Source organism: Manis javanica, chromosome 14, assembly GCF_040802235.1.
Source record: "Manis javanica isolate MJ-LG chromosome 14, MJ_LKY, whole genome shotgun sequence".
NCBI lineage: Eukaryota > Metazoa > Chordata > Mammalia > Pholidota > Manidae > Manis > Manis javanica.
The window spans coordinates 61,359,199-61,381,849 of record NC_133169.1 but is presented as its reverse complement, the minus strand read 5'-3'; the positions used below and the strand labels follow the sequence as shown (position 1 = coordinate 61,381,849).

General features: G+C 41.0%; 1 protein-coding gene across 10 annotated transcripts in view; it reads left to right on the top strand.

Annotated features, from left to right (window-relative positions):
* Positions 1–22,651, top strand: part of SNX24 (sorting nexin 24) — a 169,008-nt gene that overhangs the window by 101,919 nt on the left and 44,438 nt on the right. For 9 of the 10 annotated variants that reach the window (XR_005057802.2, XM_037005245.2, XM_037005243.2 and 6 more), the window contains one exon: positions 999–1,103. The exons of the other annotated variant lie outside the window; for it this stretch is intronic. Coding sequence is in view for 8 of the 9 variants with exons in the window: in XM_037005245.2 (XP_036861140.1) it covers positions 999–1,103 (105 nt within the window). In the remaining variant the exon portion in view is untranslated. The remainder of the gene's footprint in view (positions 1–998; positions 1,104–22,651) is intronic. 10 annotated transcript variants of the gene reach the window in all.

Genomic DNA, 22,651 nt, shown 5'->3' with positions numbered 1-22,651 from the left:
TTTGAGGTCAGAAGTCCAAAATTAGTTTCCATGGGCTAAATTCAAGGTGTTGCAGGCTGTAGGAGAGAATCTATTCTGTCCCCTTTTCCAGCTCCTAGAGGTCAGCTGGGCTCGTGACCCTTCCTTTCTCAGCAAAGCCAGTCACATCCATCTTCCAGTCTGTCTCTGTCTGACCTGCTGCTTCCTTTTTACAAGGATCTTTGTGATCACATTGAGCTCCCCTGGATAATCTGGGCTAATCTCTCCATTTTAAGATCCCTTATTTAATACCATATACAAAGTACCTTGCCATGTAAGGTGACATTCCCAGGTTTAGGGTGTGGATGTGGTGGGGTGTGCCTACCACAGGTAGCTCCAACTCCATTTTCAGTAGAAATTTTTTTTATTTATGTAGTTGCTTAAAACTGCTGCCCAGGAAGGCTTATCATTTTCTATGAACAGAATTGGGATCCAATTCTTAGAAACATTGGAAGGATCAGTCTCTCTGTTTTAAAAAACTGAAGTTCATTCTATTATAGAACCTTCAAGAAACTCTCCAAATGATGTGGTCAAGTTCTTGAAGGTATTATCAGGGTAATCATTATAAACAATCACATCTTATTTTGTTTTTTTTATGCCTGTAGAAAAACTTTTCAGTGGAAAAGTACTTCCTCCAAGCAAAATGTCATTGTATTCATTGATTTGGGGAAGTCTAAACTTATTTACTCCCTTTATAATTCATATATTGAACTTCAGTTTTTCAGGAAAAAAAATTCCAATCTGAGATAACAGATGATGTGCAGTAATAACAATAACTACCAAAAACACGAAACTCTTATCCTGAGACCTGAACATTTAGGACAGTTTACAATAAAGAATTTTTTGGCAGAATTTCATTTTAATTATGTTTTTCTCTATCTTTATACTGAAGATAGCAGTGGTTCACTTTCTTTTATTAGCTTTTTCTCCGAAATAATGTCTTTATAATTAAGTGATATTTCCTGTTTCTTTCTTTATAGCTTAAGAAATGTATAAAAACTCCAGAAATCCCTTCTAAACATGTTAGGAACTGGGTCCCAAAAGTCTTGGAACAACGACGACAAGGTTTGGAAACATATTTACAGGTAAGATGTGCCTCGATCAGTATAAGGTAGCTTAATTATTAAGTAACAACAGTATCTCAGTATTTTGTCTCAGAACTTATGGGTGGGTTGCAACATATACCAAGCAACCAAGCATTCTAGATTAAGTGAAATTTAAAATTATAAATATGCTGTTGGTTGGTTCTTTTAGATTCTGTTTACAAATGGTTTGTGGATCAGGAAAGTGAAAATTTAAAGGTAACAATGGATGTAGAAAGGGTCCGTCCATTTTTTTATTCTGCTCTACAGATTACTTTGGTTTTGTATTTTGTTTTCTGCTCCAAGATGTGTTGCTTTCTCTTGGCATTCCCAGCCTTCAGGTTTGGGTGTCAAGGAGTTAGCGAGAGACTGGATTCTACATCTATGGAATTGAATTGAGAATGAGTGTGTAAAAACTGCCTGTGATGAAGTGCCAACAGCTTTGAAAATTGAATGTATGTTTTTAAGAGAATGCTTCAGGATGCTCTTTCCTGCAGCTGAGAGGAACAAGCTGAAAGACCTACGTAAGGTAAAACAAAAGTGCTTTCTCTGCCAAGTGATGGGAAACACCAAGGAAAGGATGGAGCAGTGTCAGCTTCTCTGAGTTTAAAAACAAAAAGGGCTGGAGGCCTCAGGTGAATATTCAGTACAGTCACGAATCCAGAGAGCACTGCCCAGGGCTGGTGCTCAGAAGCAGCAAGCCTTGTGTTCGCCAGGGTGCCTGAGTCTGTCTGTTACCTTCACAGTTCCTATTGTTTTAGGTAACATGCTCTCCTGTTTGAGGACAAGAGCATTGACCCAAAGTGTGCAAAGCTGCTAAGAGTTGATAAAAAATTTAAGCCCGGGTTTACTCTACTAAAGTCCAATTATTTTGTATACATATGTAAACCTTTTCAACACAGCTTCCTAACTAATCAAGAACATAGTATACATACCGAGTATAAGTACATACCCCTTACTGTTTCAGTACAAACTCAGAGGACTATAGTGTGCTACTCCTTTCTAGCCTATACCATTTCAGTGATTAAAAAGGAAGAAATTATCATGTTAAAGCTAATTTGCATCCATTAAGATACATTAGATTACAAACAACAGTAAATGACTCAGGCTAATTGAGGCAAAACAATTTATTGAAGGGCTAGTTAGGATGCTTAATCAGTTAAAGTAATAGCTAAAACAGAAAAGTCCTTCAAAAAAGAGGAGCTGAAAGAGGTCCAGTAGTAGTGGCTCATAGGCCTTAATTTGAGTGGCAGACAAAGGATAAGCCGTTGGCACAGGTTGGCCCAATACAGATTGTCATGTAGGTCTACTTTGAGATCCCACTCACACCCAGGAATCGTCCTGATTTTCCTCCTGCCAGTTCTTGTGCTCTTTTCTTGTACTTGCCATGTATCCGAGAAAAGGCATGGTTGAAAACCTGGCAGCTGAAGCCCTCACGGGCCGCATTTTCCACATGCGCCTGCAGGACCTCCAAGCTGCAGAAAACCCGGCAGCAGCCCACGCACCTGAAGCTGCTGTCCAGGCCCACCAGCCCTTCAGGCGTCTTGGCCCTGGAGCACCCCTCCTGGGCTGGAGGCTCCACTGTACTGCCAGGCTGCTCCCCCTCCTGGGCTGGAGGCTCCCCCGCACTGCCAGGCTGCTCCCTCTCCTGGGCTGGAGGCTCCCCCTCACTGCCAGGCTGCTCCCCCTCCTGGGCTGGAGGCTCCCCTGTACTGCCAGGATGCTCCCCCTCCTGGGCTGGAGGCTCCCCTGCACTGCCAGCCTGCTCTCTCCCCTGTGGGGCCTTGGTATCCGAGCTGCACTCCATGTCAGTCAGGCGTTTCGGTGGAGACACATAAGAGGATCTCCTCAGAAAAACCGTATTCTGGCTTTTTTATATTAAAAAGCCTTGAGATGTTTTTTGGGCCGCTTGAGAAAAAACACACTATACTATTTTGGTCTTTTTTGAGGCGGGCTCCAACACTTCCACCCCACCCCATGAGACAGTCACATCTCTTTTCAGCCAGACACGCCTGTAATAAATTTCCTTGATGGTTGCCATGCCCGTGTGTTGTGGGAACAGAGAGGACTCACTCTGCTGACCCACATGGAATGGAGAGGAGGAGGGAAAGGAGGAGGAAGCTTCCTGCTCCTCCCAGACCGGGGGCCGAGTCACCTCAAGGGCCCCAACATGAAGAACATCTTGAGGCAACTGGGTGATTCCTGGGAAAAGAAATTTCAAACATAAGAAAACTAGAATAAGTGTGTGAAGTCTGTGGGAGTTGAGATGGTCATGAGAATATTCCTATGTGGGCACATGGCCTGCAGGTACATATGTATGTGAAATCACAGAATGCTGTGTGGTACATTTTATCTGAGGTATGTGTGTGGTGGGATTATGTGGAATTTAGGTGTGGAGGTCCATGTATGTTCTGGGACATACCTGGTGAGTGTTTCTGACATTGGGAAGAGGGGATGGTGAATGACAGTGTACATGTGTGTTGTGTGGTGTGAGAATACACGTGAACAGAGTGAGAAGTCAGACAGAGCGTGTTGGAGGAAGTGTGCTTGTGCTTCCCAGAAGTGCAGCTCTCTGAGGGGCTGAAGGCTTTGGGCTGAATGTGTTGTGGGTGAAGTGGTATGTGGGATAGAAAGACTGTATATGAAAGTGCATTCCCTTCAGTGCATATGAGTTTTTGAGCACTTAGGCTGGCTCTAATGAGGGAGCTAAAATAAGTTATCTGTGTGAAAGGTTGTACTTATTTATGGGTTAGTGTGTAGACAGCAGAGTCTGAGAATGATTGTGTGAGGAGCGAAGGTGGAAGTGTATATCTGTGTAACGCTTGTAGAGAATGCGAAAGATACATGTGGAATGAAGGCATGTGTGTATGAGAGAAAAAGTGAATGGAAGGAATAATGGGGCTGTATCTGGTATGAAGGAATATAGGGTGTGTGTGTGTGTGAGAGAGAGAGAGAGAGAGTTGGTGCTGATCTGAGGGAAGAGGTGGTAATTGAATTCCCACACTGTTATCAGCACAGCCCACTGCCTCACTCACAGCAGTCCTAGTGTTCACATGGGGACAACCTGTCCTTGCCCAGTTCACGCCGACATGTTCTTCATGTTTCTCTGATACAACTCATCCCCTTAGGCCCTCTTGCACCATTTCCTCAAATAACTCACTGCTCTCTACTTGGGCTGCAGCAAGCTCAGGGAGACTTCTAAGTATTTTTCCATTGGAATTCACTACTTCCTTGCTGGATTATATTAATGAAGATGGAGAAGCATCTTGAGTTTCTTTCTGTACTGGGCAGCCTTGTGCTGACTGATGAGCAGAATCTCTCAGCTCACCTCTGGGCTCTGCCCTCATCCCCACTGTCCTTCACATCCCATTCAATAGTCCCTTCTCACCAGCGCCAGGAAGATCGTCCTTACAAGGGACACAGCAGACGCACTGCGACGCAGCAGCAGCTTCCCCTGTCTTCTTGCCTTGGCTAGGCCCACTGCCTCGTGTCCATGCTGTTGAGCTTGTTTTGTGGAAAAATTAAGTAAAAATGATAGATGTGGTCCATGCTGGGTGTTTGTGCATTTACCCATCCATTAAATAAACAATGAGCATGTTTTCTCATACTATGGAATGAATTCAGGGAACCCAGATTATGAGAAAATTATAGTAATCCGTCACTACGTCTGTGATAACAATAACCCAGAGCAGCATGATGTGGGGAACACAGGTCCTGAGCCACAGAGACAAGGACGTAGTTACAGGAACCTTCTCTCAGCCCTCAGATGATCTGATCCCTTAGAAAGACTGGCGCATGCACACCTTTTCCTCCCTCCCTTCTGCCTTCTGTCCCTTTCTCTTCCATAAGTAGGAGTCCTCTCACCTTTTTTCTTTAGAGGACAATTTCTAGATTCCCAAAGTTCAGAGAATATAGTTGATGCATACCTCCTGAGATCTTGGCAGATTTGGGGGTATCTGTGCTTTCAGGGTGTTTCCTTCTCCCTGGAACTCTGCTGCCAGAGGTTAAAGTGATGACAGCCAAGAATAAAGTATGTGTATTGAAGAACAACAAGTGACTGGAATAAAGTATGTATATTGAAGAACAACAAGTGACTGGAGAGGCTCTCTCCTCACTCACTCACTGGCCTGGCCAGTGCTTAAGTACACCAGTATGGCAGTTGGGATGTAAGTCACACAGGGTTCCAACAGAGCAAACCACTGCCAGGGGGGAACCCTTTCACCCAACATAAACTCTATCATCAACTTGAATTTTTATCTTGCACTTCATATCAAAACTTGAGAAACAATGATGTGGATTAAACAAAAGTAAATTACTTTATGTATCTAGGGTAACCACATTACTAAATCTCCCCAAGGGTGAGGATAAGGCGTTACCTGAACCAGGCTTAGAACCTTCGTGCCCCACACAACATGGCAACCTAACTGTCATATCTAAGCAGTACCATATAACATGTACACATGCAAGTTATGTGAGGTGCTTGTGTATAGTAGGTTTGAGAACACCTTGTGATTACACGTAGCTCCAACATTTGTTGAATTTTCCCCACTATAGGGAACAGGCTCATGTGTTTTAACAACTCATTGTCTCTTTTGAAACTCCTTTCCCTGTCACTTCCCCAGAGCCTTCAGGGAGAGGAAGCCCCTGGCTTTACATCCCATGGCCCTCATCATGAATCCTGTGCTTGTCAAGCATGAAGGCTTCATTCCCCGGGTTCTGTTCTAGGCCCCAGTCTCCTGGAAAGAAAAGGGCTCTGTACAGGTTTTGAACTCTAGTTAGCTCCATTCTGCTCCCACCTTCCCACTGACTGTCTCCTCCCTGAGGGACAATATGTATTTGCTGCTCTAGAGCCAGGCCATGATCCAGCCAGCTTCAGCCTTCTTTACCTCCAGTAGGTCCTGCCTTATGCTGTTCCCCCCACATGGGCTCAGCCTCTTGGCAGCCACTAAATGGTAGGCACATTTCCCAAGATAGTCTCAGCCTTGTCAGCTATTGGAAAAACCCAAACCAAAAATTAGATACTATTTTACACATACCGAGTTGGTAAAACTTAGATCAATCTATACAAATGATTGTAAGGATATGGGTTAAAAAAGGAACCTTCATGATGCAAAATGAAGTATGGACCTATGTTGCTGTATTGGAGAACAACTAGCCAACATTTTATGAAATTAAATAAGCATATAACCAATGAGTCTATAATCTCATTCCATAATGGGATCTTTACAAGGGAGATATTCATAGCATTATTTATAGTAGCAGGGAGTTGGTATTTTAATTCCTAACTCAAAAAGAATGGATAAGCAACATATGGTTGGTATATACAACAGAATACATTTCCAAGAATAAAAGCCAAGCCCATTACATTATATGCCTATAGGGCAGGGCATCAAGAAGGAATTGTAATAAAGACTTTAGTTTTTTAGAGCAGTTTAGGGTTAACAGAAGAACTGAGAGAAAGGTAGAGATGTCCCAGATCTCCTCTACCCCCATACATGCATAGTCTCCCCATTATCAACATCCCATACTACATTTGCTACGACTGATGAACCTACATTAACACATAATTTACCTTACTTCTTACTGTTGTATGAACCCATACATTCTATGGGTTTCATATATCTGATGTTAAAATACCATACAGAGTATTTCCACTGCCCTAAAAATCCTCTGTGCTCTATTCATCTCTTTTTCCTCTCCCTCCCTCGGGTGAACCACTATTCTTTTTATTGTCTCTAGATTTCCTTTTCCAGAATGTCAGATAGTTGGAATCAGGCAGTATGTAGCCTTTCCAGATTGGCTACTTTCACTTAGTAATATGCATTTAAGGTTTCTCCGTGTCTTTTTATGGTTTGAAAACTCATTTCTTTGTAGTGTCGATTAGTTCTAAAAATCAAAAAAAGGTGGCAAACTATTCTAAGCCATTCTATCTGTAATGGCAAACATATTTTAAAAATTTTATGCCACAAATCAGGAGAAGTTATAAAACATAAAAATATAAATTTCAGAAGGTACAACACTACAATATGGAAATTTTTATAATGGGACTTAATTTTCAACATGTTGAAAACTGAAGAGCTGTACTTGGTGCACTAAATAGATAATTTTTCATACTTAAACCACTCTGTGGTAGCCTCTGCAGAGAGGATTAGTTTTTTAAAATTTTGTTTTATACTGTACTTAATATTAGATATGCTGGAACTGAGGAGGAAAATAGAGTCAAACATGGGGAGGATTTTGAATCACAAAAGGATGTAGACATGTACTTTTATAGGCAAATGGAAAAGATCAAATTAATGTAACCTGTAAAGATATTAGATGAACTACCATATAGAAAGTGAGAATGGTAAATGCAAAAAAATGGAATTGGTAGCATGTAAGAAATGTTGTTTTCTTTGCCCATTTAATAAAGTTTGCTGGGAAACTCTTTCATATGTGTCACTGACCTTCAAAATCCATTATTTCCAATTCAGCTTGAAACAAGCTGTACTAAAAACTGAAAATGAATGAAAAAATATTTTGAGTATTCATTTTGGACCAAGTCCCTGACTAACCCCTGCATAGCAAATGTGCAGGATGGCTCTAAAGAAGGGTAACCAAGGCCTTGAAAACTTAACTGACTTTGAAACCGTCACCCACATAGAATGATACAGAATTTGCATTCTGAACTTAAACAGTACTCATAAACTTATAATATTGAAAATGAATCAGATACAATTCTAAATTATCCAATAATTGAAGACTCAGAAAATGTGATCAACTTTCAAGGGAACAGATGACCAACAGATGCTCGTGATGATGTAGATGTTGAAATTATCAGAAAATGGCTTTTACGCAGCTATACCAACTGTAGTTTCTGAGGGAAGACACTTTTGAAACCAGTGGGAAAATGAGAGTGCAGAGAGATGTACAAACAATAAGAAGAAGGAAAATCAAATTTTAGACTTGAATTTCAACTAATTAGACTTTTAAAAATCATTCATTGGGCCAAACAGGAGCACTGTGACTGCAAAGGAAAGACACACTGAATCTGAAGGTAAGGAGGGAGAAGTTCAATCTGAAGAAGAGAAAAAATTGTAAAAAGGAATGTACAGAGTATCTCCAAGGCCTGTGGGGGACCAAAAGTTCTAAAATTCATGCCAAGCCACAGGTGTCGCAGAAGAGATTCATGCAGAAAATATCTGAAGAAATAATGGCCAAAGTTTTCCAAATTTGGTGACAGACGCATGTATAGATTGCTGGTGACCAGAAGTTGAGGGGAAGCTGTTGCCACGGGCTCAGAGTTGATGATAAATTCAGAGGGCTCTTTCCCAGTAGAAAGATGCCAAGAGCCCATGGCCGGCCCCGGTAGTTTTCCTAGTCTTTGCAGAGCTCACATAGAAAGGCTGACATGCCGGAGGCCCCAGGCACATCTGGGGAGGGCTCTCTGTACTGTTTTGATCTGCTTTGGGGCATGGTGGACAGATCCTTCACTGCCTCTCCCTCCAAGTGGGAGATTAAGAGACTTGCAGACCACAAACTATAGCAAAGTGTGTGGCTGTGCTCCTTGGGACTCTGTATGGAGCCATGGGACTTCCAGATATTCAAGCAACCCTGAAACCAAACAAAAACAAAAAGACTTAAGTCTCTGTATGCAAAGGGTAAAAGTGCATCTTTATAGTTACATGGAATAAGTAAACAATGCATTTGTATTTGTAAGCCAGATTTTCCACAGATATTGTATGTCTTCGATGTTTCATTCTGAAGAAAGCTTGACTGTTTTTCCTCCCATTGTGTTGGACACATGACTTCCATTACTACTCAGTGTAAACATTTTAAGTTGTTTGTACTTTGGATATAAATATACAGATAAAATCATCTGGCACAGAGAGGGGTTTACAGTGACTCTCAAATTGAGCTTAGAATTTTCTGCTCTCACAAATAGGGTTTGAAAGATGTGGCTGAAGGACTGGGAGGGCTTGCCTCCTGCTGTGCATTTAACATCCAATTTGTTGTCAGTTCTAATTCCCTAAAGAGTTCAAGGGAGCTTCTCTTCTCCCTTTTCCACCTGATTCTAATTGCAGGCACGGGGAGCTGAGTGGAGCATTACAAAGATGAGAGGGATGCTTTATCAGTCTCAAGTGGAATGAAAGTCCAGCGGAGGGGTCATTTCTTGGTAGCTTTTGGCCTTGAAGCTATGTAACCGCAGTTAGAATGGAACTCACCGTGAGTCATCTGAACCCAGCGTTAAGTGCCAGCAGCACTGATCAGCAGGCACCATCCTGCCGCTGACCCATCATCCCTTGGTCTGAGCTGGGTGGGACGGCCTTGTTCTGGCCAGAAACCTGAGGAAAGGTTAACACCCACAGCATCTTAAGCTCCCAGGAAACTTAGATGTCACCTAGTCCTGCTTGCCTCCTCCCTTCAGTTTGTGATCATCCCTTTGGCTTCAGTTTCCCATCCATTAAATAGGCAGATTAGCTCTTGAAACGGATAGATTAGCCCTAAGAAAATAGCTCTTCCTCTTGTTGAAGGAGAAGCTGGTACCTTCTGTACACTGTATCCTAAGGTGGCCCACACTGCTCTTTTATCCTAGAGATGGAGAAAAACCTTGGGGTTTCTTTTGTGGGGTTTTCAGTGGGGTGAGAAATGTGCCTCACTTCCTGGAGTATGTTAGTTAAAGGCATGGGACTGGAATTTTAGTTTCTCATTGCCCGGTATGGGCTCTTTGCATGATGCATTACCAATTCTCTAAATCGGGAGAAATTTTTCGGTCTTCACATACAGTTTTACTTAAGGATGTAATAATCACAGCAAAGCAAAAGACCTTATGATCATGAACTATCACATTTTTAATTAACTACCCCCAAATTCCTTTGATAGATCAATAGATGAATTGTTTTTTTTTTTTAGATAATCATTTTTTACTGAAGGGTAGTTGACATACATTAGTTTCAGGTGTACAACACAGTGATTGAACATTTATATACATGATAATTCTAGGTACCAGCTATCACCATACCAAGTTGTCACAATATTTTGACTATATTCCTTATGCTATACATTACATCCCGGTTACTTACTTGTTTTACAATTGGAAGTGTGTACTTTATTTTAATTAATTAATTAATTAATTAATTAATTAATTTTTTTGTGAGGGCATCTCTTCTATTTTTTTGATCAAATGGTTGTTAACAACAATAAAATTCTGTATAGGGGACTCAATGCTCAATGTACAATCATTAATCCACCCCAAGCCTAATTTTCATCAGTCTCCAATCTTCTGAAGCATAACGAACAAGTTCTTACATGGAGAACAAATTCTTACATAGTGAATAAGTTACATGGTGAATAGTACAAGAGCAGTCATCACAGAAACTTTTGTTTTTGATCATGCATTATGAACTATAAACAGTTCAAATATGAATATTCGTTTGATTTTTATACTTGATTTATATGTGGATACCACATTTCTCTCTTTATTATTATTATTTTTAATAAAATGCTGAAGTGGTAGGTAGATGCAAGATAAAGGTAGAAAAACATAGTTTAGTGTTGTAAGAGAGCAAATGTAGATGATCAGGTGTGTGCCTGTAGACTATGTGTTCATTCAAGCTAGACAAGGGCAATAAAACATCCACGGATGCAGCAGATTTCTCTCAGAATGGCGGTGGGGGGGTGGGTTCTAAGCCTCACCTCTGTTGATCCCCAATTCCTCACCTGATGGCCCCCCTGCGACTGTGCCTGTCTTAGGTTGTTCCTCCCTTGAGGAATCTTACCCGTCTCTGGCTAACCAGTCATCTTCCGGGGCCATACAGGGAAATGTAAAGTTGGTAAGTGAGAGAGAAGTCTTATTGTTTGAAAAGGTTAGTTTTTTACTTCTTTGCAGATTTATGCCCTGTGGCTTCTATGCCCAGCATTTGTCTTGAGGTATCTTTACCACTTGGAAGAATTGTGATACATGGTCAATTTGATATGAGGCACGAATTCTATTTATGGGTTGTAATTAGGAAGGAAGAAGAAAAGCTATAGAAGTAGCAGGCAGAAGAAAACATGGGAAGATTGATTATTTCTTTGATATATCTTCTTGTAGAGTAACATAAGCATGTATAGGTTTTAAACTACTAATTAAATTGCGCACACACATTAACATAATAGGAATACAGTTACATAACCAAAGCATACTTATAATTACCAGCCATCTCCAGTGAAACCAAGAAAACCAGTTAGGCACCTTAGGCATTTGTGAAAACTTATCTATGATATGGTGGATATTGTCCAACTGAACTTGAACAGTCTGAGAGAAATCAGACAAATTAAAACAACCCATTCCTGTGGACTGTTCACATCCCATATGTGCTTTTAACAGTAAATAGTCTGTAGTTGTAAGATTTTGGAGCGCTACAGTTTGCCCTTATCCTAATTCTTGGTTGAGTTCCAACAGTGTAGATCCAGTCAAATTTGTTGTTTTACTGTATGCACAGGCCAGCTTAGATATCTCCTTCTTCATTCCCATGGCAAGTCCAGGAACCGGTGGGATGAGTGCATCTACACCTGTAGCAGCATGTGGATCTTTGTTGGGGTTTTTTGATCATTATCTTCTGGCATGAGTCTTCCAGAGACTGCTGATGTTGGAAGTTCTTTTTCATATCGTATCTTAGTTCATTTTCGGGGTAGCCAAATTAGGCTTTGATCCTCTGTATAAGCACAAACAAACCCTTTGCCTACACTTTTATATGCCCTTTATACCATTGTGTAGAACACATTGGACGTCACCACACAGGAACTGCTTTTTTTTTTTGTTATCATTAATCTACACTTAAATGATGAATATTATGTAACTAGGCTCTCCCCTATACCAGGTCCCCCCTATAGACCCGTTTACAGTCACTGTCCATCAGCATAGCAAAGTGTTGTAGAGTCACTACTTGTCTTCTCTGTGTTGTACAGCCCTCCCCTTTCTCCCACCCCCCATGCATGCTAATCTTAAAACCCCCTTCTTCTTGCCCCCCCTTATCCCTCCCTACCACCCATCCTCCCAAGTCCCTTTCCCTTTGGTACCTGTTAGACCATTCTTGAGTTCTGTGATTCTGCTGCTGTTTTGTTCCTTCAGTTTTTCCTTTGTTCTTATACTCAACAGATGAGTGAAATCATTTGGTATTTCTCTTTCTCTGCTTGGCTTATTTTGCTGAGCATAATACCCTCCAGCTCCATCCATGTTGCTGCAAACAGTAGGATTTTCCCTTTTCTTATGGCTGAGTAGTATTCCATTGTGTATATGTACCACATCTTCTTTATCCATTCATCTATCGATGGACATTTAGGTTGCTTCCAATTCTTGGCTATTGTAAATAGTGCAGTGATAAACATAGGGGTGCATCTGTCTTTCTCAAACTTGATTGCTACATTCTTAGGGTAAATTCCTAGGAGTGGAATTCCTGGGTCAAATGGTAAGTCTGTTTTAGCATTTTGATGTACCTCCATACTGCTTTCCACAATGGTTGAACTAGTTTACATTCCCACCAGCAGTGTAGGAGGGTTCCCCTTTCTCCACAGCCTCGCCAACATTTGTTGTTGTCTTTTGGATGGCAGCCATCCTTACTGGTGTGAGGTGATACCTCATTGTAGTTTTAATTTGCATTTCTCTGATAATTAGCCATGTGGAGCATCTTTTCATGTGTCTGTTGGCCATCTGTATTTCTTTTTTAGAAAACTGTCTGTTCAGTTCCTCTGCCCATTTTTTAATTGGGTTATTTCTTTTTTGTTTGTTGAGGCATGTGAGCTCTTTATATATTCTGGACGTCAAGCCTTTATCAGATCTGTCATTTTCAAATATATTCTCCCATACTGTAGGGTTCCTTTTTGTTCTGTTGATGGTGTCTTTTGCTGTACAGAAGCTTTTCACCTTCATATAGTCCCACTTGTTCATTTTTGCTGTTGTTTTCCTTGCCCAGGGAGATATGTTCAAGAAGAGGTCACTCATGTTTATGTCTAAGAGGTTTTTGCCCATGTTTTTTTCCAAGAGTGTAATGGTTTCATGACTTACATTCAGGTCTTTGATCCATTTTGAGTTTACTTTTGTATATGGGGTTAGACAGTGGTCCAGTTTCATTCTCCTACATGTAGCTGTCCAGTTTTGCCAGTACCATCTGTTGAAGAGACTGTCATTTTGCCATTGTATGTCCATGGCTCTTTTATCAAATATTAATTGACCATATATGTCTGGGTTAATGTCTGGATTCTCTAGTCTGTTCCATTGGTCTGTGGCTCTGTTCTTGGGCCAGTACCAAATTGTCTTGCTTACTATGGCTTTATAGTAGAGCTTGAAGTTGGGGAGTGAGATCCCCCCTACTTTCTTCTTCTTTGTCTGGATTGCTTTGGCTATTCGGGGTCTTTGGTGTTTCCATATGAATTTTTGAATTATTTGTTCCAGTTCATTGAAGAATGTTGCTGGTAGTTTCATAGGGATTGCATGAAATCTGTATATTGCTTTGGGCAGGATGGCCATTTTGACGATATTAATTCTTCCTAGCCATGAGCATGGGATGAGTTTCCATCTGTTAGTGTCCCCTTTAATTTCTCGTAAGAGTGACTTGTAGTTTTCAGAGTGTAAGTCTTTCACTTCTTTGGTTAGGTTTATTCCTAGGTATTTTATTTTTTTTGATGCAATTGTGAATGGAGTTGTTTTCCTGATTTCTCTGTTGGTTCATTGTTAGTGTATAGGAAAGCCACAGATTTCTGTGTGTTGATTTTGTATCCTGCAACTTTGCTGTATTCTGATATCAGTTCTAGTAGTTTTGGGGTGGAGTCTTTAGGGTTTTTTATGTATAGTATCATGTCATCTGCAAATAGTGACAGTTTAACTTCTTCTTTACCAATCTGAATTCCTTGTATTTCTTTGTTTTGTCTAATTGCCATGGCTAGGACCTCCAGTACTATGTTAAATAACAGAGGGCAGAGTGGGCATCCCTGTCTAGTTCCCGATCTCAGAGGAACAGCTTTCAGCTTCTTGCTGTTCAATATAATGTTGGCTGTGGGTTTGTCATAGATGGCCTTTATTATGTTGAGGTACTTGCCCTCTTTTCCCATTTTGCTGAGTGTTTTTATCATGAATGGATGTTGAACTTTGTCAAATGCTTTTTCAGCATCTATGGAGATGATCATGTGATTTTTGTCTTTTTTTTGTTGATGTGGTGGATGATGTTGATGGACTTTCGAATGTTGTACCATCCTTGCATCCCTGGGATGAATCCTGCTTGGTCATGGTGTACGATCCTTTTGATGTATTTTTGAATTCGGTTTGCTAATATTTTGTTGAGTATTTTTGCATCTACGTTCATCAGGGATATTGGTCTGTAGTTTTCTTTTTTGGTGGGGTCTTTGCCTGGTTTTGGTATTAGGGTGATGTTAGCTTCATAGAATGAGTTTGGGAGTATCCCTTCCTCTTCTATTTTTTGGAAAACTTTAAGGAGAATGGGTATTATGTCTTTCCTGTATGTCTGATAAAATTCTGCGGTAAATCCATCTGGTCTGGGGGTTTTGTTCTTTGGCAGTTTTTTGATTACCGCTTCAATTTCATTGCTGGTAATTGGTCTGTTTAGATTTTCTGTTTCTTTCTGGGTCAGTCTTGGAAGGTTGTATTTTTCTAGGAAGTTGTCCATTTCTCCTAGGTTTCCAAGCTTGTTAGCATATAGGTTTTCATAGTACTCACTAATAATTCTTTGTATTTCTGTGGGGTCCGTCATGATTTTTTCTTTCTCGTTTCTGATACTGTTGATTTGTGTTGACTCTCTTTTCCTCTTAATAAGTCTGGCTAGAGGCTTATCTATTTTGTTTATTTTCTCGAAGAACCAGCTCTTGGTTTCATTGATTTTTGCTATTGTTTTATTCTTCTCAATTTTATTTATTTCATCTCTGATCTTTATTATGTCCCTCCTTCTGCTGACCTTAGGTCTCATTCGTTCTTTTTCCAGTTTTGATAATTGTGATGTTAGACCATTTATTTGGGATTGTTCTTCCTTTTTTAAATATGCCTGGATTGCTATATACTTTCCTCTTAAGACTGCTTTTGCTGTGTCCCACAGTAGTTGGGGCTTAGCGTTGTTGTCGTCATTTGTTTCCATATATTGCTGGATCTCAATTTTGATTTTGTCATTGATCCATTGATTATTTAGGAGCGTGTTGTTAAGCCTCCATGTGTTTGTGAGCCTTTTTGCTTTCTTTGTACTATTTATTTCTAGTTTTATGCCTTTGTGATCTGAAAAGTTGGTTGGTAGGATTTCCATCTTTTTGAATTTACTGAGGCTCTTTTTGTGGCCTTGTATGTGGTCTATTCTGGAGAATGTTCCATGTGCACTTGAGAAGAATGTGTATCCTGTTGCTTTTGGATGTAGAGTTCTGTAGATGTCTATTAGGTCCATCTGTTCTAGTGTGTTGTTCAGTGCCTGTGTGTCCTTACTTATTTTCTGCCCGGTGGATCTATCCTTTGGGGTGAGTGGTGTGTTGAAGTCTCCTAAAATGAATGCATTGCAGTCTATTTCCCTCTTTAGTTCTGTTAGTATTTGTTTCACATATGCTGGTGCTCCTGTGTTGGGTGCATATATATTTAGAATGGTTATATCCTCTTGTTGGACTGAGCCCTTTATCATTATGTAGTGTCCTTCTTTCTCTCTTGTTACTTTCTTTGTTTTGAAGTCTATTTTGTCTGATATTAGTACTGCAACCCCTGCTTTCTTCTCACTGTTGTTTGCCTGAAATATGTTTTTCCATCCCTTGACTTTTAGTCTGTGCCTGTCTTTGGGTTTGAGGTGAGTTTCTTGTAAGCAGCATATAGATGGGTCTTGCTTTTTTATCCATTCTATTACTCTGTGTCTTTTGATTGGTTCATTAAGTCCATTTACGTTTAGGGTGACTATTGAGAGATATGTACTTATTTCCATTGCAGGCTTTAGATTTGTGGTTACCAGAGGTTCAGGGTTAGCCTCTTTCGTATCTTACTGCCTAACTTAGCTCGCTTATTGAGCTGTTATATACACTGTCTGGAGATTCTTTTCTTCTCTCCCTTCTTATTCCTCCTCCTCCATTCTTCATATGTTGTGTGTTTTGTTCTGTGCTCTTTTTAGGGGTGCTCCCATCTAGAGCAGTCCCTGTAAGATGCCCTGTAGAGGTGGTTTGTGGCAAGCAAATTCCCTCAGCTTTTGCTTGTCTGGGAATTGTTTAATCCCGCCATCATATTTAAATGATAGTCGTGCTGGATACAGTATCCTTGGTTCAAGGCCCTTCTGTTTCATTGCATTAAATATATCATGCCATTCTCTTCTGGCCTGTAGGGTTTCTGTCAAGAAGTCTGATGTTAGCCTGATGGACTTTCCTTTATAGGTGAACTTTTTCTCTCTAGCTGCCTTTAAAACTCTTTCCTTGTCCTTGAGCCTTGCCATTTTGATTATTATGTGTCTTGGTGTTGTCTTCCTTGGATCCTTTCTGTTGGGGGTTCTGTGTATTTCTGTGGTCTGTTCGATTATGTCCTCCCCCAATTTGGGGATGTTTTCAGCAATTATTTCTTCAAAGAGACTTTCTATCCCTTTTCCTCTTTCTTCTTCTTCTGGTATCCCTATATTACGAATATTATTCCTTTTGGATTGGTTACATAGTTCTCTTAGTGTTGTTTCATTCCTGGAGATCCTTTTATCTCTCTCTATGTCAGCTTCTATACGTTCCTGTTCTCTAGTTTCTATTCCTTCAATGGCCTCTTGCATCTTATCCATTCTGCTTATAAATCCTTCCAGGGATTGTTTCACTTCTGCGATCTCCTTCCTGACATCTGTAATCTCCCTCCGGACTTCATCCCATTGCTCTTGCATTTTTCTCTGCATCTCATCCCATTGCTTTTGCATTTTTCTCTGCATTTCTGTCTGCATGTTCATGATTTTTATTTTGAATTCTTTTTCAGGAGGACTGGTTAGGTCTGTCTCCTTCTCAGATGTTGTCTCTGTGATCTTTGTCTGCCTGTAGTTTTGCCTTTTCTTGGTGATAGAGATAGTTTGCAGAGCTGGTATGAGTGACAGCTGGAAGAGCTTTCCTTCTTGTTGGTTTGTGGCCTTCCTCTCCTGGGAGAATAGCGACCTCTAGTGGCTTGTGCTGGGCAGCTGTGTGCAGACAGGGCTTCTGCTTCCTGCCCAGTTGCTTTGGGGTTTATCTCCGCTGTTGCTGTGGGCGTGGCCTGGCTGGGGCTGCTCCTCCAAAATGGTGGAGCCCGGTTGGAGGGGGAGCAGCCGGGAGGCTATTTATCTCCGTAAGGGGCCTCTGTGCTCCCTGCTGCCCAGGGGGTTAGAGTGCCCAGAGATCCCCAGATTCCCTGCCTCTGGACTAAGTGTCCTGTCCTGCCCTTTTAAGACTTCGAAAAAGCACTCTCCAAACCAAAACAACAACAGCAACAGCAAAAGAAAAATAAATAATTAATTAATTAATTTAAAAAGAAAAAGAAAAACTCAAGATTTTCTTTGTCCTCAGGCACCGGTCTCAGGCACGCGCTCACCCGTCTTGCTTCCCTGTTTCCCTAGTATTAGGGTCCCTGTCCCTTTTAGACTTCCAAAAAGCACTCACCAAAAAAATTAAAAAAGGCCTCTCCTGTTTCTTTGTTCTCCGGCGTCGGCCTCAGGCACCCACTCACCGGTCCTGCTGCCCTGTTTCCCTAGTATCCAGGACCCCACGCATGCACTGTGTCTGGGCTCTGGTCTGGATGGCTGGGGCTGGGTGTTCAGCAGTCCTGGGCTCCTTCTCCCTCCTGCTCAGATCTATCTCTTCCAGCTGGGAGCTGGGGGGAGGGGCGCTCAGGACCCGCAGGGCTGCGGCTTGTATCTTACCCCCTTCATGAGGCGCTGGGTTCTCTCAGGTGTGGATGTGGTCTGGATGTTGTCCTGTGTCCTCTGGTCTCTATTTTAGGAAGAGTTGTCTTTGTTATATTTTCATAGATAATTGTGGTTTTGAGAGGAGATTTCTCCTGCTCTACTCACGCGGCCATCTTGGCTCCACCCCCGAATTGTTTTTTTAAATCTGTAACTGAACATTTAGAATTCTGTGAAAACTGAGTGTATGTTTTCCTTGTTCAGTCATCTGTATAGGAGGATAAATCTTAAGGATAAAGGAATGGGGGTTTCCCATATGTTGATTTGACCATCAAACATGATTTCTATAGTAGTTTTATCTCCTGGTGTGAGATGACTTCCCATCCTTTCCAAGACCCCACTGAAATAAAAGTATCAGAACTTAAGAAGGAATAAACCCCAGCAGTTGAGTAGTGGGTAGATAGGGAAAGAGGCAATCATCAAAGGAAGAAAAACTGTTTAACAGTTTTCTGGAAGATGGAATGTTCTGGGAGTGTATGAATGGATGCAACAGCACGAACTCAGCCCTGACAGCCTGCAGGGGGTCAGGAGGCAGCCTGCCTGTGGTTGTGTTGAAGAGCTTGTGGGCTTAGAGTTGGCAGTGGAGGTGGAAGCCAAGGTGAGGGGTGAAACTGAAAGCAAGTGGGTCCTCCAGGGTGTGTACACGGACCCGTGCCTAGCCAACTCACACTGTACAGAATACAGGCAGCCTGATGTTAATGACCAGGCAAAACAATCTTAAAAGACTTACCTCTTAAAAACAGTACAATGCAACTAAAGGGTGATATAATAATTATTATTGATTTCATTATCCTTCTAGATGATTCCATCATTCTTTGGCTTTATTTTAATATTTTCTTGGCATAGTTGGAATAATTGATGACTAATGAATGAAACAGGATTGTGAAGTAGCAAAATATCACAAGGTAAAGGAGATTAAGATCAGTAAGATCCTATATTATGTATTAAAAAAGAATCCAGTGCTGCTACATGGTAGTGATAATGATGCCGGGGTTCTTGTTCATGGAGCCGAAGAATGAACTTTGCAAACAGTTAAGGCAGGAGAGCAAGGCAGAGGCTTTTATTTAGAGATAAAGCGAGAGGACAGAGCTCCTGGCTCAGGCCAGGAGGGGACAAGGGAGCCCCAGGGTGGCGTGTTGTCTAGGAGATTTATAGGCAGTTGAGAGACAAAGGACTAGGGATGTACACCTCCTAAGTGGTCCCAAAATGTTTGAATTTGAAGAGACATTTATTAAGGTTCTTATTAGTCTTTCTGTTTATTTACAAGAAATGTATTGCTCTGATATCCTCCCAGGATGGCAGCTTCTTGGTCTGGGAGCATATCACTCAAGACTGCCTGCTTTGCTCCCAAGGTGGGCTGAGTTATTGTCTGTTTGTTAAAGAGTAATGTTAAGAAGATTTTAACTAATTGGGTTTTAAAATGCAATCTTATTTTCAAGATGGAATCCTTCCTGTTTTTACTACATTGTTTTGGGCTTGCCTGCTACATTGCCCAGGTTGCAAATCATTAGTTTAGGGCTGGAGGAGGAAAAGCAGCACCTGGGTAAAGTCATAAAAACAAGCTGGGCCCCTCAGTAGGTCAAAGAAAATCCTGCAATGGATTTATCTTGCTTTGTTTTTTCCTGGAGGCCCTCACCCTACTCTGTCTAAGCCCATGGTCCCTGTCTCAATAGATAGAAGAAATTTGATTTTCTTTTAAAGGACAGATTTTCTCTTTGCTTTTGGAAGATGTGTAAGAAAGAATAAAATATCAATTCATACAAATAGTTAGAAATGCTTAATTTCTACCTTTTGAAAGTAACTTTTTTTCTGATGATTTCAGGATCGTTTTATCTTTGGTGTTCTTCTGTTTTACTAGAACTTTATTACTATATTCTGTATCTAGGTGTAGATTTCTTTTAATTTACATTTTTGAGCAGTGTGTGTGTGTGTGTGTGTGTGCGCGCGCACACGTGCATGCACTGCGCATGTATGCTCCGTGAATCTGAATGTAGGCACCTGTCAACATCACTGGAAAATGCTCAGGTACGGTATCTTTGAATGTTGCCTCTCCCATTTTCTATTCTGTCTTTTATTCTGAGGCTAATACTTGTAATCATGATGTTTTCATAAGTCTAAATTGACTATATTCTTTCTGCTGGTTCTTGCTCATGGAGCTTTGTTTCTTCATAGTGTATGTGTGTGTTTTGTTTATTTGACCTTTTTTGGCATTTTTTGGTATTTTTGGCTGGGTAGTCCATTTCCTTGTACTTTATCTTTTGGCTTTTTTTTTTTATGGCCAAGATTGAACTGAATATACACACAGAATTTTTTATTTGTTTTTGCCAGTCACCCAGGAACATTATCAGTTGGGAGGGACTTCTTAGCTTGATGGTTTTTATGGAGCACACAATAGGTATTAATTGAGGTTATGCACCTGTGAAGGGGTTTATTTCTCAGTTTCTCTTCCCCTGGTGATGTATCCTTCATTGGCTTTGTTTGGAGCTGGCCTTGAGGACCCCCGTGCTCACCTACCTTGAGCAAACCTTAGACTGTCTTCGTTTCCTCTGCCTGTGTGACCCTCAAGTAGATGCATGAAGTGCTAGGGTTCACACCTTGCCCACAGGACAGAGCCTGCTATGGTACTTGTTTGTCTTATCAGGATCTCTGTTTATATTCAGTTTAAGCCTGCCACAGATTCCTTCTAATCACCTTAGAGATGCTAGAGCTATATAGAGATCTATGTATATATAACTTTTAAAAACAAATATAGACACAGATAAAACAAAGATTGATAGATTTATAGATAGCATTTTTAGGATCCTAAGGATTCCTTTCCAGGAAAATCAGAGCCCTAGTGAGTGTTCAAGTACTGAATCACTCTTCACGGTTAGCCAGCTGTCACCAGGATTTACACTGGAGGCTCTGCCCAACGGCACATACACTTTCCTATAATGCGTTCTTTAAATGTGGAGAGGTTTGGAAGACAAGTTTAATTATTTTAATGACTCTAAGGCGTTATTTGACAATGTTTGCTTCCCAGATCAAAATGGATTTCATAACCTATTGATTCAGGGGTGGGAATGTGGTGATGCAGGAATCCCTGGGAGGGCCCACGCACAGCCCCAAGTGACTGGTCACACACAGACTGCAGCCCAGCCCAGGCTGGCTGGAACGCACCTTCATGAAACACAGCTGGTGTAAAATTGACCTTCAGATTTCCACAAGGTGATCCTCAAGGAGGTTGTCTCATGACCTAAACATGTCTTTTTAAATTATACAGCCTGCACATAGACTGAATGTTACGGGGTTCACAGAATGATAGAGTCTCTGTGTCTGCCTTTGACCCTTTTCACCAAATCCCCATGCTTAAGAAGACATTTTCTTCCAAAGTAGGCTGCCTTCCTGCTTCCACTAGGCTTATTGTCCAGCCTGTTCTCTTTTTCTTCCAGGAGTTTTTTACTCACCCAGAATTCTACAGCAACTTGGTCCCCGTCCCCATTATGTCAGGGGAACTGCCTCTACAATGCTGGAATGCTGTTATATTTTGAAAATGTTGGGAGAGCAGTGGCTCTGCTGCCTTGTCACCTGTTGCTGCAGACAAAATGTTCCAACAAGGTTCCAGTTTCCTCCCTAATTCTGTGGCTATTAAGTGCCTGGTGACACCATGGCTTTATCTCCATATTGTCTTTCACTTGATAAGCAGCTTCTTTAGTAGCTGTAGCATGCCCTTGGACCATTTTGTGAACCCTGTTTTCTTCCACACTTGTGTGTATCTATGGACTTACTTTTAATGACTGTAAACCACTTATAAATTGGACATTTTAGCCTTTTTTATTCAAGTATTATTGCCATATAATCTTATATTAGTTTCAAATATACATCACAGTGGCTCAACAGTTACCCATATTATTAAATTCTCACCCCCACTAGTGCAGTTACTGTCAACACAGGAAGATGTTGCAGAATCATTGACTATTTTCTCCATGCATACTACCATCCCTGTGACCAAGCAACTTATAGTATGATTGAGAATTTTTGTGCCCTTCTATCCCCCTCACCCTTCCCACTCACCCACCCCAATCCATCCCCCACTGGCAACCTCCAGTCACTTCTTATAGTCTATGCATGTCCTGCTGTTTTGTTAATTTTTTATTCTGTTTTTATATTCCACAGGTAAGTGAAATTATATGTTATTCATCTTTCTCTGCCTGGCTTATTTCACTGAGTGTAATACCCTCTAGGTCCATCCATGTTGCTGCAAATGACTGGTTTCCTTTCTTTTAATGGCTGAATAATATTCCATTCTCTTTATATGCCACATCTTCTTTATCCATCACTGCTGGATATGTTGGTCACTTCCATAACTTGGCTGTTGTAAATAATTTGGCTATAAACCTAGGGGTGCATATATCTGTTCAAGTCAGGGATTTTGTTTTCTTCAGGTAAATTTCTCAAAGTGTAATTACTAAGTCATATGGTATTTCTAATTTTAGTTTTTTGAGGAACCTCCATATTGCTCTCCACAGTGGCTGTACCAATTTACATTCCCACCAACAGTGTAGGAGGGTTCCCATTTCTCCACATCCTCACCAAACTTATTTCTTGTCTTTTGGATATTGGCCATCCTAACTGGTATGAAGTGATAGCTCATTGTGGCTTTTTTATTTACCTGATGATTATTAGCAT